The sequence below is a fragment of the Symphalangus syndactylus genome, chromosome 11, assembly GCF_028878055.3.
Source record: "Symphalangus syndactylus isolate Jambi chromosome 11, NHGRI_mSymSyn1-v2.1_pri, whole genome shotgun sequence".
NCBI lineage: Eukaryota > Metazoa > Chordata > Mammalia > Primates > Hylobatidae > Symphalangus > Symphalangus syndactylus.
In genome coordinates, this window is record NC_072433.2 from 74,805,619 (window position 1) to 74,831,368 (window position 25,750).

The following is a 25,750-nucleotide window of genomic DNA, read 5'->3' on the forward strand; positions in this document are numbered from 1 at the left end:
CAAATGAACAGATTCTCAAAGTGTTAAATAGTTCTTCAAACACAAATGCAAAAAAATTATTTTTCTCTTGGGGGTAATAGTTAGAAAAATAGAAAGCAATGCTTTAAGAACTCTTGTTGCTGTCTTTATCCAGATTTATTTAAATTTTATTATAAAGTTTTGATAATTGTTTGATATTACATCATCATCATCTACTGTGGGAATAAATTTTGGATCTGAAAATCAGGAAATCTCCTGACAACTAATCCATTTCCAGTTACTAGTAATTCAAAATAACTAGTTTTTTCCTTTCCCTTTCCTACCTAAAATTTCTTCCATTTTTGTCATCTTCCTTAATTTTTACTCTTCATTTCCTTTTGATTTCTTAAGCATAAGGGTCATAGGTTTGGTGCTAAGAGTTGGCTGACTAGACTCATTATCTCTGTGAAGTTAGCAACTCTTAACCTCATTTTTGAATTTGAATTTTAATATTGTGGTGTTTTAATAAAATCCACAGGCAAATAAGAATACCTAAAGTAGCAGATGAAAAATAAAGCTCTAAATCTACAAGAAAGAGAAGAAAACCCAGAAATAACGGTAATAATCCTATGATTAATAATCTGAGGCATTATCCAGAGTATGACAACAGCACAGGGGCTTTCCCTTTTGAAATCAGCAATAAATGTAAACCTCATTTCCACATATCCCAAAAATTTGCCTGTAAATCAGCTGTAAGTTAAAAATGTTTGGAAAGCATTTCCCTAAAGGAAAAAAAAAAAAAAAAAGGCCCAATGTCTAGTCTCTGGGAATGTTACAAAAGCCTATTAAATTTGCAGGGAGCCAAAGGTATCGCAATTTCAATTTTGCCTTCCTGGAATTATAATGAACTAAACTTCTAAGATGAAATAAACTCATTTGGACCTTAGGATGCTTCATCCCACTCTATGTAATTAAAATCTCATCACTGAAGAATTTATAGATGTACTATATACAATGCTTCAAGATTAATCAAACTTTTGGTTATTTGAATTGTGGAAAAGAGGACTTTTGTTCCCTTACAGAATGAAGTCCGCAGGCCAGGTATGGTGGTGTGCACCTGTCACCCCAGCACTTTGGGAGGCCTAGGCAGGAGATTAGTTGAGTCTAGGAGTGACTGAGATGAGCCTAGGCAACATAGGGAAACCCCAACGCTACGAAAAAACAAAAAGATTAGCCAAGGTGTGGTGGTGTGTGCCTGTGGTCCCAGCTACTCAGCAAGCTGAAGTAGGAGGATCGCTTGAGGCTGGGAGGTTGAGGCTGCAATGAGCTATGACTGTGCCACTGCATTCCAGCCTGGGTGAGAGTGAGATGCTGTCTCAAAAAAAATAACCAACCAACCCCGCAAAATTAATGGAAGTCCACATCTTAACTCCATATACATCAATAATTTACATGACTATCTTTCCTCATGCAGAGATTTATCTTATTCATATTCCTAAAGTGTAGTACAGTGCACAGTAGTACATAGAAGGTATCTAATAAATGTTCGCTTAGTAAATAAGTGGCGATATAAATCACTTTGGGATTAAATGTATACATTTATATACAGTTAGTGAGCTGCGTTTGCAGAGAAGAGGCGTATCATAAATAAAATATAAACCTACAATCCCTTATCCTAGATGCAGATGTGTTGTGAAATTCTTATTAATAAGTATTCATGTCTTAGAAAAGTTATCTGGTGTATATATTATGAAATGTGAAATACCCAAGTGATGTCTGTAATCAGGAATATTAAGATTTCTGCAAGGGAACACAAATATTCCTATTAAGTGAAATAAAAACTAAATACAATCTGCTCTATTTGCTGCCACTTTATCAATGGATTCTGAAATTATGGATAAGGGATTATAATCATGTAAAATAGTTTTAATTAACTTTAGGAAGTTTTATCTTTCTTCCTCAGCTATTTCTAGGAATGAAATCAAGCAGAACCTCAAAGGTCATAAATTGAGAAACTTAATATAGAAACTAAAAATGTCTAATTGGCTGCTAGCTTGTGCTTCAGTTAGTTAACAATATTTAACTTCCACGTGTCATACATGCTCTACAGAAGGGGAATAAAGACAAAACAAGGCAGACATTTGCTGCACTCAAGTTGCTCACCAGTTCACAGGAACTTCTAAATTTGTCATATACTGATAGCTTTATCAGTCTTTCAAGGATCACCTGGTTTACTTCTACTTTAATCCTAAATGTGTCCTCTTAGTTCAACAATATTTTTCGTGATGTTTAAAGATTTCCTCAAAAGGCAATTTCATTTCTTCTCTTCACCAACAATCCCAGCCACAAGGAATATTAAAGATTATAGTCAGAAATGATTCTATGAATAAATAAACCCAGTGACTGAATTTGACCTAAGTTAAAAAACTAATTAATACCTTTCCATAGTAATTCCAGCCCTGGAGGCACTAGATAAAATGGCAGTCAGGGCAATTTGGGAAGGTGTGTATAAAAGGTAAGCATCCGTCAATGCAATTCTATTAAGAAAGTCATCAGCTGTTTTCCTCAAAATCTCTGGATTCTCCAATATGGGATAGCGGGTCTAGAAAGAAAGTTTGCAAATGTTACCATTTCTGAGGGTTTAAATGGAGTATAACAACAGTTTAAAATTACACAACTCCTATTAAGAAATATGTGCTATAACATATCTAAAGTTCCTAGCACAGTACTTGACACTGTCCTCAATTTACATTCCTTCTCTTGGTCCTTTTCCACCTGAGTAGGAGGAGAGGGAAGGGAAGCTCTTAGAGATTCCACTGAGTCTAAAGTAGGGCCAAAAAATACATATTCCCAGGTGAATGCGTCTCTCAGGCAACCCAGGTGTTTCAAATGTAAGGCCACATTTAGGAATACACCTTACTTTTATATGAAATTCCTTCTACTTAAAATTTGCTTTCAGGAAGAAGTAAATAAAAATGAATCTCGATTTGATTAGAACACACTAGACTTCAAATTCCCACAGAAAAAGTTTTAGAGTATGCCCAAGAGATGTGGAAGACCTCCTATTTCCTGACAGTTCTTCATACCTTATAAAATAAACCATAAATCCTAAGTCCTCAGATATCCATATTCAACACCTAAAGCAGTAAGAGAGCTTCTCTACACTCTGAAACAAAATATTCAGTCAATTGTGCAAAAATGCCTCACCTGTGATGAGGGAAATTCAGACCCACTACTCTGACCACAATGCCTCCCTAATATATTTACTCATTTACTTCACAGCTGTTCTCCCTCCTCTGAACCTTTGCTCACTTATCCCTCTACTTGCTCCAACTCACCAGTGTCCTCTGGTCTTCATTTCTCTCCTGAATTCCCTGCCCAAATATGCTGCCAACAAATTTCTGGCAAAACCAGAAATTGAACAGTGGTTGAATCCAACAAACTTTCGCTTTGCAACTATACCGAGATTTCTGAGGGCTGCCAGAGAAAACCGTACGAGCAGAAGTCTGGTAATGTTACTATAAACTCATGTTCATTGACCTCAGCAAGGCTCTTGAACACTGCCAAGCAACCATAGTATTTCCACAATTTACTCTCCCATTTTTCAGTGACTGCATAAATATTTTCCATCTGTTTTAATGTCTTTGATAATTCCCAGAAACTCCATCACTCTCAGAAAACCATCTCTTACCAAAGAAAGGCGCTATTTCCTGTCAACACCAAATCCTGAGGCGTAACAGTATCCTAACCCATAATTTCCCCTTTTCCACTGTTAAGAGAAAGAGCTATTATTCCCTCTAAGGCCAGTTCTTATACCTTGCTTCCAAATCCCATGCCAACCCCTTCCATCTTACTCCAAAGAGACTATTTTGTATTTCATCTTTCTCTCACTACTAGCTCTTTGCATCAGTATTTAAATGTGCATCAGTCTCTTCCATAAAACAAAACACAACAAAAAAACTCTCACCCAGTCAGAAACCTGGGGATTCTTCCTCTGTCCTCATCTCTATATGCAATCAATCCTCATGTTCTATTGATTCTACCTGACTACAGGCTAAGCATCACAAATCCAAAAAATTCAAAATCCGAAATGCTCCAAAATCTGAAACTTTCTGAGCACTGACATGACACTCAGGAAATTCTCACTGGAGCATTTCAGATTTTGGATTTGGGATGCTCAACCAGTAAGCACAATGCAAATATTGGAAAATCAAAAAAAAAAAAAAAAGTGAAATCCCAAGTACTTTTAGTCCCAAATTTTTTAGATAAGAGATACTCATCCTGTATCTCTGAAGCCCAGGAAGCTCTTTCTGTATCCACAACCTTCATACGAGTGAAGCCCAGCACTATCTTTTGCTTGGACTCCTTTAACGGTACCCCGTTGTTCACTTAATCTATTCTAATCCATTCTCCACGTTATGCCTGACACATACAGATGCGCAATAAATACCTGATCCATAAGGTTGCCAACATGATCTTTTAAAGCTGCAAATCTAATCATGCCACTCTCTAAATTTAAACCTTTCACTAGCTTCTCTTTGCTCTATTCAAAATCTGTAACACTGTCTCCAGTCTAGACTCTGCCTTCCACTCTGGCAGCAGCTGTCTGTGATCTCTTCCCCCTGCATTACTAGGCTCTGTTCAGGCTCTTTAGCACGGAATGGTTTCTTGAATTTGAGCTTTTTACCAGGGAAGTCTCTGATTGGAATGTTCTCTCTCCTATTCCTACTCTGAATTTTATTTTAAATGATACGTTCTCAGAATGTTTTCCTTACCCCTTAATTTGTTATCTCCCTCTAAAATATATTTTCCCCTCTGTATCACTGAGCACACTGGATATATGATTGTCTAAAACCTTTAGATTGTAAGGTTTACAAAAGTTGAGACTGTTCCTGTCCTATTTCTGGTTACATCCTCAAGCACAAAGTTTGGCACATAGAAGGTACCCAAATTGAGCCACTAATCTAATATGAATGAACCAGTTCCTGATTTCTGTTTGATTCGACTCAGACTATCCAACTTCTCTTTTAGAGCCAAACAAAACAACTTAGAAGTTGCTTTTGTCAATGTTTGTTTATGTATATTATTGATGCCTACATAGTGACTCAAGTTCACAAACCTCTAAAAATTTAAGTCACTTAGCAATCTTCTCGTTTAAGAATTTTTTATGGTTTAAATCAGGCCCAGATCCATGACAATATAATTCAAAGTTAGAAGAGTTATCTTAAGCCTTTATAATAAGCACCGTTCTAAACTCTCAATAGTCATCATTACATCCCTGGACATAATGAAGATCACTTAAATCAGATTGCAGATCACTTAAATCAGAAACTCTGTAAGTCCCACCCAACAATCTCAGTTAACAATTTCTCCAGATGACTGATGATGCCCACTGAAGTTTGAAAACAACTGCCCTAGACGACCAGGCCAGACCCACAGGTCGTATCCATGCTATAACAACGAGGATGATTGTGAGTTTTAAAATTTTGGATTCTTTTTGTTAAAGAATAGGAAAGGAGAATGTAGTATTAGTTTATTTTACATCAAGTTTACCTTTAAGTCAATGAGGAAGCCCTCAAATGGTCTATAAGGATTGTGGACAATAAGGTGGAAATTAAGTTGCTGTATAAGAAGTAGTTCATATTCCAGTATCTGTTCAAGTGCCTTCTCCTGTCCAAGAGGACTCTCCCGAAGGTTTCCAACAAACTGAGGACTAGATACATTGAATTCATCTACTTTGCAGGCCAAAAATGCACAAGTGAGCCTAGAGGAAAAAATAAGGAGGCGGGAGGCAGGGGGCGGGGGGCGGGTGGGGTGGAAGAACATGCATATACTTTGAGAAGTATCTAAAGAATTTATTTCTAAAAGTATATTCTATAATTGCCTAATATTGAAAAGTGACTGCTAGACATTGCAAGAATTTTTTTTAAAAAGACAGTTCCTGTTCACACTTCATTAGGAGACATAAGACAAACTATAAAATTAGGTCAAACCAATATTGCCATGGCATTCAAACATCACTGACTCAATGACAGTGTTATGCAGTACAACCTAAGTATCTGGAAAAACAAATTAACTGAGGAATAAGAGTCCTTTGTATAATGTAGATGGAAGAGTTAAAAATAAAGCAGTACCCACATATGTACCATATAAGTATGGGAAGAAAAGTAGGTTAAAGGAACATTGTGGAAGGCCATTGGTGGAAGTCTCTAAGGGCATCTGAATAAGGAACTATTATTTAAGGGACAAACATGTGAAATTCACCTGGCCATTTCATGCTGTTCAGTATGAGAAAACAGTAAGAAAGCTACTGCAAAAAAACAGTTGGCAGTGAGATCAAGGGCCTAATCTTGACTGGTGGAAATGGGAATCAAAAAGAGAAAACAGGTACAATGTCATTGAGAGCAAACTCTTTGATGAGTTTCATACTAATTTCATCTTTAATGATAGACACAGCGCTCAGCAGAGAGCAGCAACAACAGACCTTTGTTCAACTGAAATTAGCATGAAGCTATAGGATCTGTAAACTGGATGTGGGAGAGGCCACTACAAATGATTCTCAGTCTGAACAACTGGAAGAACAAAGGTGTCTAATAGAGAAGTAGCTAATTTGAGAAAAACAAAATTTGAATCTGGACAAGTTGAAGTTCAGATGCCATCAGAATTACTGAAGTACAGGTAAATAGATATCTCAAGTTCTGAATAAAAAAAAAAAAAAATAGAATTCAAGTCTAAATTACCCTGTATTAGGAAGTCAGTTCTCTCTCTCTCTCACAATTCTTCACAATTCTCTCCTCCCAAAAAATACTCAAGAGTATAAAGGTCTTCTTAAATGAAAACAATATATTAGACAGACATACTCACATTATTATCCTGGGGTGATATTCCATTACTGAGTTATTAAGATAAAAACGTTTGAAATACATACAAGCCGTACCCTAAGGGTTAAAAAAAATATCATCAGTATCTATTCACAAATGTTAAATGTTGTGAAACAGAACTTATTTATGGAAAGGTTTCTTTGTAGAGATTACCCAGAAAAATACTAATACTCATTAATTCTTCTTTAATCAAAATAAATTTTGATGAATTACTAAAGAAATGCCATAGCCAAAAGATTCTTTCCCATCCTTTGCTTGTCTATCCCCAGCCTACTCTGGCTAATCCTTCCTATGGTCACTGGATTTAAAAATACGTGTGTGTGTGTGTGTGTGTGTGTGTGTGTGTGTGTGTGTTTTAGAATTCAGAGTATCAAAAATGTCGTGAATTAAATTCAGGAAGAAAATACAAACGTTCACAGATTGACCAATCTTATAAAAATACTGACAAAAAAACGTGGGCAAGGCAATAAGCGTTCTCTGTAAAGCCACTCCGTATTTGTGATATAACCATGTATCCATTCCATGATTTGTCATCACTGCTGCCAACTGAATGGCAGAAGCAGCACTACCATTTACTGAATGCATACCATGTGCCAGACTCTGTGCTAAGCACAAAACTATCATCATGTTTTAATCCTTACAACAGCTTGGTGAAGTACTATTACCTCTACAGAGAAGGAAACTGAGTATCAGTGAGGTCAACTGACTTATCTAGGTCACACAGCTAATAAGGAACAGGAATGAATTCAAGTAAGACCTGCCTGTACTTTTAACCGTTATATCATTTGGCTGGAACCAATGAAATAACCATTTATCTATTTTATGATAGAAAAAAGAATATTTCCTTTTAAGTATTTTAAAAGTTTAGTTTTGTCATTATGTAAAACAAAAAATTATTCACCAATGATAAACATGTTATTTAAAAATAAATTCCATAAAGTTCATTAAAGGATTTTTTTCTTCATTTTATAAGATCACTTAAATTTACTGCCTCATTTTACAGTTCTTTTGTAAGAATAAGCCAAATCTGAAGATATAAACTAATTGAGCATACCTAAAACTCTCTCTGAATCTTTGACATCTCAGATGAAAAAAAAATTATAAATTCTATGGACTTAATATTTTCAACATACTTCAATTGGAAATAATTTCCTAGAAAATTATTCTCTACTGGGTCATAAGCTAGTCACACTGTATAACTTTAAAACTTAAAAGACTTTTACTTAAGATATACTTTTATATTTGGTCTTTACAACAAACCTGTGAGAGAATAATGTAAAAACACTTTGAACACCCTCCCACTCTAGCTTTTTTATCTTTCTGCTTTTTAATCTCAGCTGTTTCCCCTCACGGTTGCCCACCCCAGCAAAAAACAAATAGGTCCTCAGAACTATATATCTGAAACAATAAGACAATCTTTTTAACCAAAGATAAAACTCCAGCTTCTACTAATCAAGGCTTAAAAAATCTTATGGTATCAGTTTCAGCTGGGGCATATGATTACCAATGATGAATGAATGCATTATTTCAAACATTTATTGGGTGTCACAGAGTTGGAAAAGCAGTAGTCTATGTTCTAGTCCCAGTTCTATGGCTCACTAGTTGAGAACTTAGAGGAAAGTAATTTATTTTTTTCTTTCTTTATGACATTACCTGACCTCAAATGTTTTTCTGACCACAAAATGAGACTTGAAATACTTTTGAAGATATGATACAGCAACTCATGATTTAAGGCCTGTATTGAAAAATATATAATGTGCCAAAAACTAATTAATTGTAACTAAGGTGAATTTTTAAGACTAGAGTGGACAGGGAATTTAGAGAGGTCAAATTTCACAAGCCAACTAAAGCACATTATATTTCATCACTACTGTAACTTACCACAACAGACCTTGGCATTGCTGGCTTAAACACCGAACAGAATTCCAATAACCTTTTCTCATAGTATTTGCAAAGTGTCATTTCTTCATGAGGCTCAAGAAAGACTGGATCATTTGGAAGAACCTTTAGATCAACAATTACAACACAAGTTCAATGAATTCAATGAATTAAACAATTGTAAAACATTTTTCTCTATCCAGATTAAATTTAGTTTATATATCCAACGAAGGGGAATATATCACGCCTCGTTTTATTTATAGATTAGCTAATCATTACACAAAATAGCTGTAGGAAAATATTTAATAAACTAAAACTGTACCATCATTTCACGACTTTTCGGAATATCAGCTACACCTTTGCTTCATTAAAGTATAAACAATCATGACAGGCTGTGTGCACATGCTCACAGTTGTGATATCATTATTTATAAATTAAAAGGTAGATAGACTTTTTAAAATATGATTGGAAAGCTTCCAACATCCGTTTCTCGGTCAGTCATTACGTCACAAATTGTAAAAAACGGCAAATGTTTCAATAAATTTCTGTTATTTTAAGCTACCCAGTTTGTGGTGATTTTTTTAAGGCAGCCCTTAGGAAACTAATTCAGGTGCTAAAATCAGTGATATGAAATAGATGTGAATTAAAGGTAGAAAGTAAAGTAACTCAGTATCAGTAATTTGGAGGCACTGAACACTTGCTGGAGTGGAGCCTGTAGGAAAGATTAAACCAGTCCGAGAGCTGTAACAGAAGTGACTTGGCTAGCGGGCCATAGTCCAAACCATCTTCAGTCACTTGGTTTGTACTTGGTCTCTGGTCTCCCTCCCTCATCCAACCCATTCACCACGAGGTTGCTAGAGCGCTGTTTCCAGAACGGAAATCTGATAACGTTAGCTTCCCATTTTAAATATTTCAAAGGTTCCTCATCCTTTCAGTGGAAATGTTAAACGCCTCACTTCCACTTAACAAGTTCCCTTCCTACCCTCTCCAGCCACTCCTGCACAGGTACTCAACTTCGGCCACATACAACCACAAACACGTCCACGCACCAGCCCTGTAACTTCTGACCTCCCTCCCACTCTGCACGGTAGTTCTAACTGCATGGAACATCCTTTCCCTACTTTCTCCGCATTGGCTACTGGGAAAAACCTTCCCCAACATCACCGCTTTACAAGTGAACGGCTCTTGCCACGCACTACCTTAGCACACTACTTAGTCTCTTCTTCACTACGTTACAAAGACTGGTTACTTGTCTGCCATTCGACGACAGGAATGACGTTGTTCGTCTTTGTACCCACTGAACCTGGGAAGGTGCTCGCTTATTTTGATAGATAAACGCACTCCGCGCCGCTGAGGTAGAGAAATGAGGGAGTGAGATTGTCCTGGGAGCCAGAAGAGCTCCCGCAGCTGCTCAGAATGTGGTGACCGGGCAACTGGGCAACCGTCGGGAAAACCTCACCTTCCCGTTGGCCACTGCTTTGCATCTGAATTTGCGGTTGGCGTCGGCCCGCAGTCTTGTCAGCTGCTCCTCACTGGAGAAAGTCCAGTGCCGCTTCTGGCTACTGTTGTGGTACATTGTGGAATCGTGACCAGGTCCACAGAGTATGTAGAAGAGAACCCAAACGCAGCAGCGCGGTGGCGTAAAGCACCCGTACCCCCACCGAAGATCTCGCGGAAGACTAGGGCGTCCGGCCAGCCGGCGCGGGCGCGCTGACGTCACGATTACGTGGCGAGCCCGTACGCAGTTGCATTTCCGGAGCGGACTGGGAAGAGACCGTATCCCAGGTTCGCTGGGACGCCCCCTGAGACGTAGGTGGGCGGAGCCTAGGGAACGCTCCTCTCAGTGAGCCTGGGACAAAGCTCCGCCCCTTCCAAGCAAGATTTAAAGGAGAAGCGCCCGGCAAGCGTGTTCAAGGGGCATAAACTGAGGGTATGGAGTAGGCTGGTGTAAATTCACAGGGGATAATCAGAAATGAGGAAAGGATTTCGTAGGGTGTTCATTTTTAAATAGAGGCCTCACTGAAGTTGACATTTGTGAAAAGGCTTGAAAGAGTTGAAATAGTAGGTTGATCAATCATGTAGGGAGATCATGGGGCCCAGAAAGAACAGGTAAGATCTTCAGGCAGAAGCATTCCTAGCCCTTTTCAGGAAGAGTTTGGAGACCAGTATTCTTGAGGCACTACCAGAAATCTCGGAGAATGGAACATGGCTGAAGAACTTGAAGCAGTGGATGTGTATTGGCCCTTACAGTTCTGCCACTTCTGTTGCCTTGTCTATTCTTTCTCTGTGCTTTTTTTCCTTACCCTTCTGTTGATAACTAGCCAATCCTCTCCCTCTGTTTTCATCTCTGAAGCCAGGATGTATGGTAGTTTTCATTTTATTGAGATTCCCATTTTCATTGCCTCTACGGAGCCTTACAGTAAGCTATCATGAATATTAAGGTATTTACTATTTTTTAAATTAATAGGACTTTCAAAATTGCAGATGAGGTTCAAAATTTACATTGATTCTGGTTTGTCCCATTTAGGCATACCTTATTCTCTCATGTATTGATTATATATCCAATCCGAAAAATGGATTTCCCTATGGCAAGTAGCTTTTCTAAAAAATAAATAAATAAAAAGAAAGAGAAAGATGATGAGACATAGAGAATTTAGGTCTTGAAAAGCCCACACAGGTAAAAAGAAGTGGCAGGATGACTTTAACTCTGCTTTCTATGAAAATGTTTTTAGAGGCTTAAGAAAGGGAAAGTCTTTTCTTTTTCATTTTTGTTGGGTACAGTTGAGGTTAGAGTTTGCCACAGTTATCTGAATTCCTCAAACTTATGCCATTTGTGGTTTATAATTTTGGAGATCCAGACACTCAACATATGTGGCTAATCTGGTCTCGTAAATTGGCTAAGAGAGAAAAAGAGAGAAGGTTGAAGGGCATGGCAAATTGATTACAATGAATTGTGAACAACCTAAAATGTCGCATACTGGGAAAAGAATAATTTAAAAGAGAAAAACGTAATGGTACAAAAGATAGGAAAATAAGTGATTAGATAATTAAATGTCTATATAAAGTCTTAGACCCATGACAGTTATATATATCATATAAATTCTTTTCATTTTGTTTTTCTGAAAGGTATTTGACAACTCCTTAGTTTTATGTAAAGGAAAATAAAAATAGGCATTTAAAAGAGTTGGCAGACTGTGATTTCCACAGAGATATGAGTAAAATTTCTGAATATCATTTAGGAAAAATATATGAAAAACCTGGCATTGCTGGTGTAACTTTTTTTAAACCTTGAACAAATTTTAGTCCATGTAAATTGACATTGATCTTATTTTTCAGATGTAGTAGGAATTGGGCTCTGTCTAAATTAACTGTCTGTGGAATACAATTGTTGCTGATGCCCTAACATTAAGGCTCATGTATGGTTTTTCTTATTAAAGTAAGCAGACTGGATGCTGTGACAGTCTCCTACTCAGCCTGTTGTGCGACAGTGTTTCTTTGCTATTGCTACCACAGGAGGCACACTGGAATGCAGAACTTGTGCCTTTACCTATTTCCATTTCTAGTTTCAACTAAAAAGTAGCAAGTGTTTCTCTTCACTTCTATTATTTTTACTTACTTTATTTATGGAAAATTTCAAATATAAAGAATACAGAGAAACAATACATGGCCAATTCCCTTCTACCCTGCACCCACACCTCCATTAGGTTTTTTTTTTCTTCGTCTTCTTCTTTTTTGAGGCAAAGTCTTGCTCTGTCGCCTAGGCTGGAGTGCAGTGGCACAATCTTCGCTCACTGCAACCTCCACCTCCCAGGTTCAAGCCATTCTCCAGCCTCAGCCTCCTGAGTAGCTGGGACTACAGACTCGTGCCACCATTCCCAGCTAATTTTTGTATTTTTAGTAGAGATGGGGTTTCACCATGTTGGCCAGGCTGGTCTAGAACTCGTGGCCTCAAGTGATGCGCCTGCCTGGGCCTCCCAACTCCATTAGTTTTAAATCACAATGTCCCTGTTACTAAATGAAGATATTTCAAACAAGAACAAACCAACTAACCAGACAGAACCTATTCTTCCTAGAAGACTAATAGGGAAATTCACAGCTTGTTGAATTTCATTAGACACTACTCAGAAGGGAAATGTTAAGAAATATTTCAATGACTTTTAAAAGTAAATACAATCTCTTTTATTGTGCTGCAGTTGTTAAATCGTGCTATGGTATGTACTTGTAGACAAATTCCAAATATTTTGACTTGCAGCCATTACCTGTAAACTAAGGGTTACCAATCAGAGATTAGGTGATGCCGAGCAGGTGTCATCTGTTTGGCCACCACAGAAATGTCCTGTACTTATCCACATGCTGTTCCAAAATTTCCCGTAAGTGTATTAGGATTTCCTTTCTCTTGCTTCAGGACAGTCTTCCTTCTTCTTCGCGCTCTACCTAGTGATCTTAATGTTTAGGGAAAAATAAAAGTAAAAAGGTCATATTGCCTGATCTGAGGAGAAAAGGAAGAAAAGGGGAATTAAAAGGTTGTGGGAGTGGCCAGTAAATATGTTTGCAATATATATTTTTGAAATAATTTTGCAATCTAATATAAAACATCTTATAAAGTGACCAGATTAATTTATAGTCCTCATTTCCCAAACACATCAGCTTACTCAACGTTCACACCATTTCTGATTGCAGGGTCACACAAACACACACACATACACACAAAAGGGATAGAAGAGACTAAACCACATCTATGCTCACAAAAACACACGATATCTTTCTTACTTTAAAATCTAACATAAAACTATATGCCTTCAGCTACTGACATGGATTTCTGACATTTAAAATACAGCTTTACAATGAGTATTTAATAACCCTTTGCAATTGTATTTGGTTAATGCACAATTAACAAATTTGTATTTGGAGCACTGTCTGCAAAATCCTTTCTTAGTTTTATTCTCAGATGTCAAGTTACAACTAAGAGAAGAAAAGGAATTGCCTGAAGCAAGTACCTAGTTTCTAGAAAACAGAATACTACTAAAGGAAAAGAAATAATAAGAAGAAATAGCATTTAAAAAATATCGTTGATCTATATGTGACCCCCCTCAAAATTGAAATGCTTTTTATTTTGCTTTAAGACTATTTCAAATTAAGGCATAAAGAAGACATGACAACATACTAAAGAGAAAATCCTATAAAGCCATCTTCAATTCAGCAAAAATTAGTAAATCACTATACACAAGGCCTAGTACTAATTGTTAGGTGGTAGTGATACGGTGATGGGATCACAAAAATGACTATCTCATAGTTCTTGTCCCAGGATCCTTGGACTGTAGTAGAATTATGGCATGTACGAATACAATCCCCTCTCAATGACGGTAACCTTGGATAGGGCTGACACACACTCTTTCCTTTGACCAAAACTTTAATCAGGCTTTTCTCTGAGTCCTCTGCTTGACTAAGTCTGATCTTGGGCTTTCCTCTCTGTTCTAGTACAGATGCTCCTCGACCTAGGATGAAGTTACGATGCAAAAAAAAAACCCATCATAAGTTGAAAATATTCCAAGTGGAAAGTGCTCTTAATATACCTAACCTATTGAACATCATGGCTTGGCCTAGCCTACCTTAAACATGCTCAAGCCTAGCCTACCTTAAACATGCTCATTGTGACTGCATGGTTGACTGAGAGCTGAGGCTCACTGCCACTGCCCAGCATCAGGAGCAGGTATTGTATTGTAAGTCACTCGCCGGGAAAAGATCAAAATTCAAAACTGGTAGTGTTTCCATTGAATACATATGGCTTTCGCACCATCATAAAATCAAATCATTGTAAGTTGGAGACCATCTGTAGAATCCAGTTGGAGCAAGAATCCTGACATGTCACTTTAATGAATATCTCCCACCCTTGGTATCAGACCATCCTCAATATCTTATCACTCTGACCTGCCTTCAGCAATAATCCTATCAGGTCAGTTTAGCCAGAAATCCTTTATCCTTGGTGTTTCCTCTTAGTAATTTTCCATCCATTGCTCCCCACCCTGCTTGTTGGTTATAAATTCCCACTTGTCCTTATTGGAGTTAGAATTGAGTCCAATCTCACTCCCCCATTGCAAGACCTTACTGCAATGGTCCCAAAACCTGTCTCCATAGCTGACTTTGAAAAGGTCTATCTCACCATTCTTCACAAGTGTCATTCATAAAGCATTTTTGAGAAAGTCACTTCAACCTATCTTACCCTAAGTTTCATCTCTTGCATAGTGAAGAAAATAGTTGTAGCTACCTCATAAGGTGGTTGTGAGGATTAAATTAGTTAATACATGTGAAGATATAGCAGACTGGCTGGCTTCTATAAAATGTTTTAAATTGTTAATTACTACTTCGTTGACACATGGCATAGGCTAATTGTAAGGTATAACATTTTTGTGAATTTGTATTGATACTGAGGGAGAGGGCACTGTTGGTGGATAGGATTTGCTTGAGTAAAGGCAAAAGGGCACAATGTGCAGGGTGTGTCTAAAGACTAGGAAGTAGAATAGCTTGATTGATTGGAAAATAACAGGGCTTTGAATGTCAAAATTTTTCAATTGGAGAATGAAATGATCAGAGTTGCATTACTTTAATCTGCAAATTATTTGTGACTTTTTTGATAGTGAGGACTTTATAAAGCCATCATTAAAATAATTGAAATAGAACAGGGGATTAAGTCTATAAGTGATACCCAAATGCCTGTGTTCTTGAACTAGCTACATGAGATTCAGGATTATAAAGGGGAATTCCTCACTATGTCTCCAGACGGAGAGATAGGTAGTATATCATGTATATCATACAACGTATGCTCTATGAGATGTAACCAATCCATATAATATATTTTTGTGTGAAATTATGAAGTAGGGCCTAGGAATTTTGGTTTATAAAAATCATGTTTGAAAGTTTTCGCAAATGTAAAATTTACAGGACTTGGTAAATAGGATGGATAAGGTGGTGGGATGAAAGAGGAACAGCAACTCTAAAAAGTAGTGACTTTCAAATATGAATCAACTTATCAAACATCTGGATCATGTTAAAATACAAATCAGTGTTTCCAATTCAGTAGGTCTGGAATGAAGCCCCAAGAATCTGGATCCTTAAGTGTTACCTTGAGTTTGGTGATTTTTAAGCTTTAGTGTTCATCGTACTCATATGGAAAGCTTGTTGAAACACAGATTGCTGAATTTCTCATTCAGCCAGTCCTGGGCGGACCCAAGCATTTGCGTTTCTAACTAATTTCCACATAATACTTGGAACGTGGACCACCACAGTTTGAGAACCACTACTCCAGTTGATTTTTATAGCCTGGGTAATGGGGAGAATGATGGTGTCCGTATTGTTAAGAATCTTCACCTTTTCTATTTGGTTGAACAAAACCATACTTTTATTCTTTGTTACCTAAGATAAAAAAATGGAGGATACTTAGTCATTTGTTGGCCTTATCCAGACAACGTGACCATGGTGAAATTTAATATCCATTTGAAAAAAAAAAGACTAATAACATTCTCACTGGACAAATAAAAGGTGAAGAAAAAGTGTATTCTGTCACAGTTGGATTGAAATATACTTTTGTTGTAGAGTAACAAAAATTATCAACCACTTTAGTTATTCTTCTGTTGTTTTAAAGTCTAGAATTCAGATGATAAAGGTAATTGAAAGGATACTTTTTTTTTTTTTTGGTTTCTGTATTGACAGGGGTCAGTAAAATGTAAATTGAGCTCACAGACCAAATTCAGTCAATGCCTATTTTTGTATGGTCCACAAGCCAAGAATGGCCTTTACATTTTTAAGTGGTTGAAAAAAATCAAAAGAAGAGTATTATTTCATGACTCATGAAAATTATACAAAATCCAAATTTTGATGTCTATAAATGTATTAGAGTTCTCCAGAGAAACAGAACCAATAGGTCAATAGGAGTTGTGTGTCTGTGTGTGTGTGTGTGTGTGTGCATGTACATATACATATGTATATATAATACATAATATTTTGGATATTGGAATGGGCTCACACAATTGTGGAGGCTGAGAAGTTCCATGATCTGCTGACTGCAAGCTAGAGACCCAGGAGAGCTGACTGTGTAAGTTCCAGTCCAAGTACAGGAGAAGATCAATGCACCATCACAAAAAAAGTCAGGTACCAAGAGAAAATTCTTCCTTATACTATCTTTTGCTTCATTTAGACTTCCAATACATTGGATAAGGCCCATCAACACTGGGGAGCTCAAACTGCTTCACTGGCCCTACTGATTCAAATGTTAATTTCATCTATAAACCCTTCACAGACACACGCAAAACAATGTTCAACCAAATGTCTGGGCACCCCATTGTCCTAGTCAACAAAATATATCCCTTCTCAGCTTGGCATTCACTCACATCTCTTTAAATCATATTTAATCTCCAAATAAACACAATAACAAGGTCATAACTCCACTTTACATAATACATCTATCCCACATACAACTGAATATGCATTACCCAATCCCCAGAAAAGGAGGTAAAGTTCTTGATGTTTACTCTTCTCCTTGACATCCTGTAACTTAACAAATACTATGATGTAAATTGAACAATACTTAAATATTATGTTAATAAATCAATACATCATATAATACATAATAAAGGAATAAGAGGGGGAGAAAAAGGTATTTACTATACACACACAAACATTTCTTAACAAAATAAGGGGGAATACTCCTAACAGTCCTCATTTATGTAACTGATTACATGGTTGTAGTTGATATTTATAACTACCTTCTTTCACTAACTATCCTGTTTTTTTTGTTTGTTTGTTTGCCTTTAGCAAGCCCCTCAGCTGGTTCTTTACCTGGTCAAGTGACCCAAGCCTTCATTCCTGAAGGATCTGGGGCATTAGGAGTTTTGCCTGGATTGGGTTGTTGTAATTTTACATTGACTTTAATTACTGGACATGTAGTACAGAGGGACATCCTGCAGGTTCTACTGCATTTCAGACATACTCAACCTCACTTCCATTGTACAGTAGCAGTCCAATTTCCCCTTGCTAGTTCTGATCAGTCACCACAACTCTCTTCTTTGCTTGTTGATTCAGAGGCATGAAGAATTCAAAGTGGCTGGGCAGCAGTTTTATTAATTAGTTTATTTTTCAGTGGAACACTTCATGAATTTGCATGTCATCCTTGCACAGGGGCCATGCCAGTCTTCTCTGTATCGTTCCAATTTCAGTATATGTGCTGCTGAAGTGAGCACAGTTTTCATTGTTGTGTCTCCTAGTGGAAGCATTTCTCCCTCAGGAACTAGGACTTTTAGGCCAGTAGAGCATAAGGTCATGGCAACAGGAAGCAAATGTTTTATTAGGGGGTCACGAGGAGTAATAGTGAATAAACTCATTCCCGTTTCTGCCCCTTATTCCTGGACCCATGAGTCCTTGCTATGGAAGAAACAGCTCTATCTATGTATTAGATGTTGATTCAGAGAATGTGCAGCCTTCTGGGGAAGCTTGCCTCAGCACTGCAAAATATTACCATCTAGCTCATGCTGTAACTAAGTTATCCAAAGGCCATTCTACTGTTCTATCAAACAAATTGTTTCAGGATCGTGGGCAACATGATAAGGCCTATACATTCCATGAGCATGGACCCATTACGATACTTCTTTTGCTGTGAAGTGAGTTCCTTAATCAGAAGCAATGCTGTGTGGAATCTGTGGAATCCCGTGCCTGTGGATAAGGCATTCTGTAAGTCCAGGGTCACAGTTTTGGTGGAAGCATTGCATGCAAATCCATACTTAAGATGGTCTTGCTTACAGAGAAGAGGCATCAAAGAGCTCTTCAAGGATGCCAGGGCCCCCCTCACACATTTATTTCTCTCAGTACTGGTAAAAGTTTGTTTTATGGATCCTTCCAGTATGGGTGGATAGGTCTTGCATGACAAATCCACTCTAACATTTCAATCTCCCTAAGCGTTTGAATTTCTTCCTCCACATTATACCAAGGCAAGTCTGACATTTTCAGTTCACTTACTGTGGACCACTTTTTAGAACATGTTTCAGCCAACCAGCTGAACAAATTCATGGTGCCCTTTCCAACTCTCTGAGCTGTAACACTAAATGCCGGCTACGCTTAGTGAGCCCATATCAATAAATTCAGCCTGACCTAACTTTATCTTCCTTTATTTCACACTTTTAATGTTCATTCCCACACATGTTTCCTGGACTTCTGTCTGTACAAATTAGAAAGCTCAAACAGTTCCATTGACATGTAGTGAACTCTCTCATGAGTCACACTTTTTACTTCACCTTTAAGGGCCTGCTGGGACTTGAGTCTAGTTATAGGTCTAGAAACAAAGAGAGGTGGGTCTTAGGACAGTCAGCATTGTCTTGCATGGCAACTGTCTCATGGGAGGCCATTAAACTTTCCTCAGGCAATGCAGGGTTAATCTCAGACTGGATTAAAAAGGCTGATGCCACTGGTAGTAGGGAGGCCACTAACACTGGGGCATGGGGAGGCTGTTTCCACTGGGGATGGGGAGGCATACTTTCTGGGGGTGGAGAGGCCTCTTCCACTGGTAAAGAGACATCAGAATTTAGAGACAAAATATCCTCAGCTTTGTCAAGGTCTTCCCACACATCCTCATCCTAAATCTTATTCTTTCCCACTCAATGCCCACACTTTAACAGTAGACATTCGACAAGGCTGGGGATTTATAAGAAATTAAATTGTAATTTAGTCTAGGGTTGGTATTCTGCATTCAATTTTCAACCTAGCCCTTTGGCTATAGGAGATAAGGGTCTCCTTTAGGACACAGATAGAAACTCAGGTCATTTATGTGGTGCTCAAGCTGTGAATTTGAATCCCTGAGCTCATTCTTTTCCTTCACCACTTTGTCCAGCAACAGTGGAACAACCAGTCAATCTTATTGTATTGATTAGTTTTCCAAAAAAGCTTGGAAGTACCATATACACAGCCACCCAACTTGTTGCTTCTTGTAAGTGGGTAATTAGGAGTGTTCAGTGCAGGTATTTTGTGTATCTTTGCTGCCAGTTCATGCCATGAACTATCAGTGCCCCTATGTATATATTTATTATAAGGAATTGGCTCACATAATTGTGAAGGCTGAGAAGTCTCATGATTTGGATGTGCATTCTACAAGGTGGAGACCCAGGAGAGTTAGTGTTATAGTTCCAGTGCAAGGCTAAGGACCAGGAGAACCAATGGTAGAGGTTTCAGCTGAAGTGCAGGAGAAGAAAACAGTCTGACAGACAGTGAATTCTCCCTTACTTCACCTTTTGTGGTATTCAGTCCTCCAATGGATTGACGGAGGCCCACTCACATTGCGGAGGGCAATCTGCTTCACTTAGTCTACTGATTCAAATGTTAATCTCACCTATAAATGTCCCTACTGACACATCCAGAACAATTTCCAACCAAATACCTTGCACCATGTGTTCCAGTCAAGTGAACATATAAAATTAACCACCACTTAAGTGAGTTTTATTGAAACAAAGCCACACTTGTTCATTTCCATATTGTCATCTTTGGCTGTTTTCAAGCTACAACAGCAGAGCTGAGGAGCTGAAACAGACCATTTGGCCTGCAAAACCCAAAATATTTACTATCTGATCTTTTACAATAAAAAATTTTGCTCACCAATGTTCTAAGAGAGTGCTTTTAACATTTTAATATATGTACAAATCAACTGGGGATCTTGTTAAATTGTTGATTCAGATTCAGTAGGTCATAGCCAAAATTCTCCATCACTATCATGCTCCTGGGTGAGGCCAGTGCTGCTAGACTGAAAACTGTACATTCTATTTCTCAATTTTTGCTCTTCTCATAGTCCCTAACTATAATGACTTAAACTCCTGCCTATGCAGGTTCTCTTTAGGTTCATCGAACTTAAATCCTGTTACTTCTATTTATTCTCCCAACTATTTCATCTTATTGTGAACTCTTCTTCCTCATTGTACTTACTTTGTTTCACATTCTTAAACTTTAAATGTATTCTGTGTTCCCCAGTTGTTGCACTTTTTTTTTTTTTTTTTTGAGACAAAGTCTCACTCTTGTCCCTCAGGCTGGAGTGCGATGGCGCAATCTTGGCTCACTGCAACCTCCGCCTCCAGGGTTCAAGTGATTCTCCTGCCTCAGCCTCCCAAGTAGCTAGGATTTCAGGTGCCACCATACCTGGCTAATTTTTGTATTTTTATTAGAGACAGGGTTTCACCATGTTGGCCAGGCTGGTCTCGAACTCCTGGCCTCAGGCGACCCACCTGCCTCGGCCTCCTGCAGTGCTGGGATTACAGGCTTGAGCCACCGTGCCCAGCCTGACTTTTTAATGTGTGACTATCTTAACTCCTTCAAAAGATTTAAAGTTTAGATATTCTGTTTTGAGACATCTATTACCTATTAGGCTTGCATAGTACCTTACATATAGAAGATATTCTCAAGATAGTTATTAAATTAATTACTGTTCCACACCTAGAGAGGATATAGTTAAATCAACAGTACATCATCACAGTACATGAAGTGATATGCTTAGTCATTGATACATTTTTAGAACTAATTCATTTTTTCTCTTTAATGATATTGATAAATTTCAGTGATAAGAATTATTCTTCTTCCTGAACAAAAGACAGTATTGAAGTAAAATACAAGTCTTTGGATTAATACATTAAATCAGGCTATAGAATTGAAATTTAAACGTCTCAAGCCTTGGGATGAAAAGTACACCTTAATTATGAACTGAAAAACTGCTTATTGTGCAAATTGCCCGGAGGCTGGAGAATTAGAAATGCAATGTTAATTTCACTAGTTTAATAATTTCATTTTCAGAATTTGCTTGAAGAGGTATTGATAAATTGCAATAGCCAATCATGTATGAAAGTTTACAATGAAAATGTTTTATTTTGCCATTAAGAATCACACATTCCAGCTTTTGAAGAGAATTATGTGAGTAATTAAATAAGATGAGAAACTTCTGCTGTCATAAAAATTAGCCAATTTACTTTGCTCTTCTTCTAATCAATTTAAAATTTCTACCTGAACTATTTTAGCATATTCCAAGAATAAAAGTAGTATGAATATGAAGCTGCTTTCAAGGAATCTAACAGATATAAAAAGCAGTTATAAATATTTGACATTTTATGAACTTTTGAGTTCCTTTTTTTTTTTTTTTTTTTTGAGATGGAGTCTCACTCTGTCACCCAGGCTGGAGGGCAATGGCACAATCTGGGCTCACTGTAACCTCCACCTCCCGGGTTCAAGCAATTCTCCTGCCTCAGCCTCCTGAGTAGCTGGGATTACAGGCACCCACCAACACGCCTGGCTAATTTTTGTCTTTTTTTTTTTTTCAGTAGAGACGGGGTTTCACCATGTTGGCCAGGCTGGTCTTAAACTCCTGACCTCAGGTGATCAATCCATCTGCCTTGGCCTCCCAAAAGTGCTGGGATTACAGGCATGACCTACGCGCCTGGCCAACTTTTGAGTTCTTAAAGCAATATTCTTTATATCCTTTACCTCAAAATAAATATAATAATTTCACTAATACATTTGGGACTTAATAAATGCAAATAAGTACATTTTTAAAAATAAATGTAGTACCCAAGGAAACATTATAAAGGAATTTCACATGTAAGTACTATATCAGGTTTGAATAAAGTATTGGAATTCTAAATATTTTCAGGTATGAATACATATTTTTCTGCTAATCAGCACATTACTTTTGTTTTTTAAAATTTATTTCTAAACTAATATTGTCATGTTAACAGCAACCAGGATCAGAAGGAAAAAAAGCAATGAGCCAACTTGGCACATCACAGTTTATCCACATGGTGGAGCCATGTGGCTAGATCCTGGAGACACCAATTTTATTATCCTCATCGTTTTGTGATAACTCATGATAAATCCAACCAACCAAATTTCTTCTTCCTGCGTGCGGTTTTCTCTGGTTCTCTTAGTTTAGTTCCTTATTATATCGCACTGTAGCAGAGTGCAATCTTATTCTATTCCAGTCTGTCTTCTATAGCAGTGATTTGCTAATCTCGGCTGCATATTGGTAACTCCTGGGCAATTTTTACAAACCCTCATGCTGAGGGCGCTACCTCAGGCTAATTGAGCAGCAGTCTGCAGGGTGGAGTCTGGACATTGGCACATGTTTAAAGTCTCCATGTGTGATTCTATCCTGAAAGCAAGGTTGCAAACCAGTGCATACTACCACTGTAGACACCTTTTTCAATTATAAATCTAATCACACCAGTCTTCCAGTTAAAATTGTTCATTGGCTCCTCATCAACTTTAGGATACAATCAACCTCATTAACAAGGCAAACAATCCCCTTCAACATCTGACGATTGCTTTTCTAGAATCACTACCATCTTCCACCCCGCAGCACATGCAGAGTTCCAGTCTAAAGAATTGCTTGCAGGCTTCTAAACTTACCAGGCATTTTCACACTTCCAGAATTGCCTCATAACTCTAGCAACTAATACACTAGGCACTAATCAATAGTTATTGAATGACTAGATGAATACTCTAAAATGGCTTCCTCTTATTTAGGACAGGGATGTTTATTTTTGTCAAACAACTCTCAAGTATTTGCTTGCCTTTCGGTGGCTTAGAGTACAGAACGTGGCACTAGATCAACCAACAGATGTTAACTATATTCTAAAGAGGACAGTTTTCTGCCAACTTATTGAATTCAAAGGTAACATCAGAAACTTCCTTAGAAACAGCTGCTTTTACATTGTACTTCTTTTCAGTCTAAAATTCTCAACTCTAACATTTCTGTTTCAGTCAACAGAAAATGGACTGCCTGCATGTGGATGATGGTGCAGATATTCTTTTTAAATTAGTGGATGGTCGTATTCACTAGCTAGTCATTTAGAATCTTTGACTTTATAATAGTTCTCATCCTAAAACTGCCAAGACCCTAATTGAACTGGATTTTCAAGAGTGGATACTATGGAAGAGTAAGTGGTGTGATTTTAGTCAGGGCCGCCTTCTCCTTTAGGCACAGTAGGTGCAGTGCCCAAGGACCACAGTGCTTTTAGGGGCCCACGATCATGTTTTAATGTCCTTTAAGTTAGAAGAATAAAACAAAAAAACCCTTTTGCATCAAAGAAAATGTTTTAACATAAAATAGTAATATAGTAATCTTTATGTCAACACAGTGATAAAATACAATTTGTAATTCTGTTTTATTTTGGCCATGAAGGCAAAAGCAGCTAGGGCCCAGGAAAGTCATGTGGCCCTCATTTCAGAAAAACTAGCGAGGAGCCCTTCAGCCCTAAAATGTCTCCTCAGATGTGCCTGCCAGATGATGTAATACTGATAGCAGGTAGTAAGTTATCTTGGTCTTTATTTTCAGACCATCAGTATCTATCTCAATACAGTTTCCCACCCCCTTCCCAGGAGAAGCAGAGTTAGTTGCTTGTACTCACATATCAAACAACTTTAGAATGTTCCTGTAATCATACTTCCAACCTGATTTTTCACTTGGCATGTACCTTTCTTATATCCAAGTGAGTCACTTAGCATGTCAAAGCTACTCCTTTTGAACAGACATATCTTTTTTTAAAATCTTTTTGTTTTTATTATACTTTAGGTTCTGGGATACATGTGCAGAACGTGCAGGTTTGTTACATATGTATACACATGCCATGGTGGTTTGCTGCACCCATCAACCTGTCATCTACATTAGGTATTTCTCCTAATGCTATCCCTCCCCTAGGCGCTCAGCCCCCAATAGGCCCCAGTGTGTGACGTTCCCCTCCCTGTGTCCATGTGTTCTCATTGCTCAACTCCTACTTATAAGTGAAAACATGCAGTGTTTGGTTTTCTGTTCCTGCGTTAGTTTGCTGAGAATGATGGTTTCCAGCTTCATCCGTGTCCCTGCAAAGGACATGAACTCATCCTTTTTATGTATGCATAGTATTCCACGGTGTATACATGCCACATTTTCTTTATCCACTCTACCATTGATGGGCATTTGGGTTGGTTCCAAGTCTTTGCTGTTGTGAACAGTGCTGCAATAAACATACGTGTGCATGTGTCTTTATAGTAGAATGATTTATAATCTTTTGGGTATATACCCAGCTGGGCTAAATGGTATTTCTGGTTCTAGATCCTTGAGGAATCGCCACAGTGTCTTCCACAATGGTTGAACTAATTTACACTCCCACCAACAGTGTAAAAACATTCCTATTTCTCCACATCCTCTCCAGCATCTGTTGTTTCCTGACTTTTTAATGATCACCATTCTAACTGGTGTGAAATGGTAGCTCATTGTGGTTTTGATTTGCATTTCTCTAATGACCAGTGATGATGAGCTTTTTTTCATATGTTTGTTGGCTGCATAAATGTCTTCCTTTGAGAAGTGTCTGTTCATATACTTTGCCCACTTTTCGATGGGACTTTTTTTTTTTTTTTGTAAATTTGTTTAAGTTCCTTGTAGATTCTGGATATTAGCCCTTTGTCAGATGGATATACGGCAAAAATTTTCTCCCATTTTGTAGGTTGCCTGTTCACTCTGATGATAGTTTCCTTTGCTTTGCAGAAGCTCTTTAGTTTAATTAGATCCCATTGGTCAATATTGGCTTTTGTTGCCATTGCTTTTGGTGTTTTAGTCATGAAGTCTTTGCCCATGCCTCTATGTCCTGAATGGTATTGCCTAGGTTTTCTTCTAGAGTTTTTATGGTTTTAGGTCTTAGGTTTAAGTCTTTAATCCATCTTGAGTTAATTTTTGTATAAGGTGTAAAGAAGGGGTCCATTTTCAGTTTTCTGCATATGGCCAGCCAGTTTTCCCAACATTATTTATTAAATAGGGAATCCTTTCCCCATTGCTTGTTCTTGTCAGGTTTGTCAAAGATCAGATAGTTATAGATGGTGGTGTTATTTCTGAGGGCTCTATTCTGTTCCATTGGTCTATATATCGAACAGATACATCTTGATGTTGCCTTAATGGAAAGATGCCAATAGTAGAAATGGGTATAGTGATAAAAATCATAGTGACCTATCATTTATACTCAGATTTTCTTAGAATCAGTCTTATCAAA

At 37.7% G+C, this 25,750-nt stretch overlaps 1 protein-coding gene and 1 non-coding gene across 8 annotated transcripts in view; both read right to left on the reverse strand.

Annotated features, from left to right (window-relative positions):
* Positions 1 to 10,467, reverse strand: part of CCNH (cyclin H) — a 101,658-nt gene extending 91,191 nt beyond the window's left edge. For 5 of the 7 annotated variants that reach the window (XR_010114454.1, XR_010114452.1, XR_010114453.1 and 2 more), the window contains exons 1-5: positions 10,177 to 10,438; positions 8,721 to 8,843; positions 6,823 to 6,896; positions 5,512 to 5,722; positions 2,397 to 2,560 (exon numbers count right to left, since the gene is read on the reverse strand). Coding sequence is in view for 3 of the 7 variants with exons in the window: in XM_055233030.2 (XP_055089005.1) it covers positions 2,397 to 2,560; positions 5,512 to 5,722; positions 6,823 to 6,896; positions 8,721 to 8,843; positions 10,177 to 10,293 (689 nt within the window). In the remaining 4 variants the exon portion in view is untranslated. Of the gene's footprint in view, positions 1 to 2,396; positions 2,561 to 5,511; positions 5,723 to 6,822; positions 6,897 to 8,720; positions 8,844 to 9,916; positions 10,098 to 10,176 lie in introns of those variants that run through there. The other 2 variants (XM_055233032.2, XM_055233033.2) reach the window with 2 other exon arrangements.
* Positions 10,468 to 17,843: 7,376 nt separating this feature from the next.
* On the reverse strand, positions 17,844 to 17,950 carry LOC129457859 (U6 spliceosomal RNA). Its single transcript, XR_008649411.1, has one exon. It is a non-coding gene; the product is annotated as a U6 spliceosomal RNA (small nuclear RNA).
* Positions 17,951 to 25,750: the final 7,800 nt, after the last annotated feature.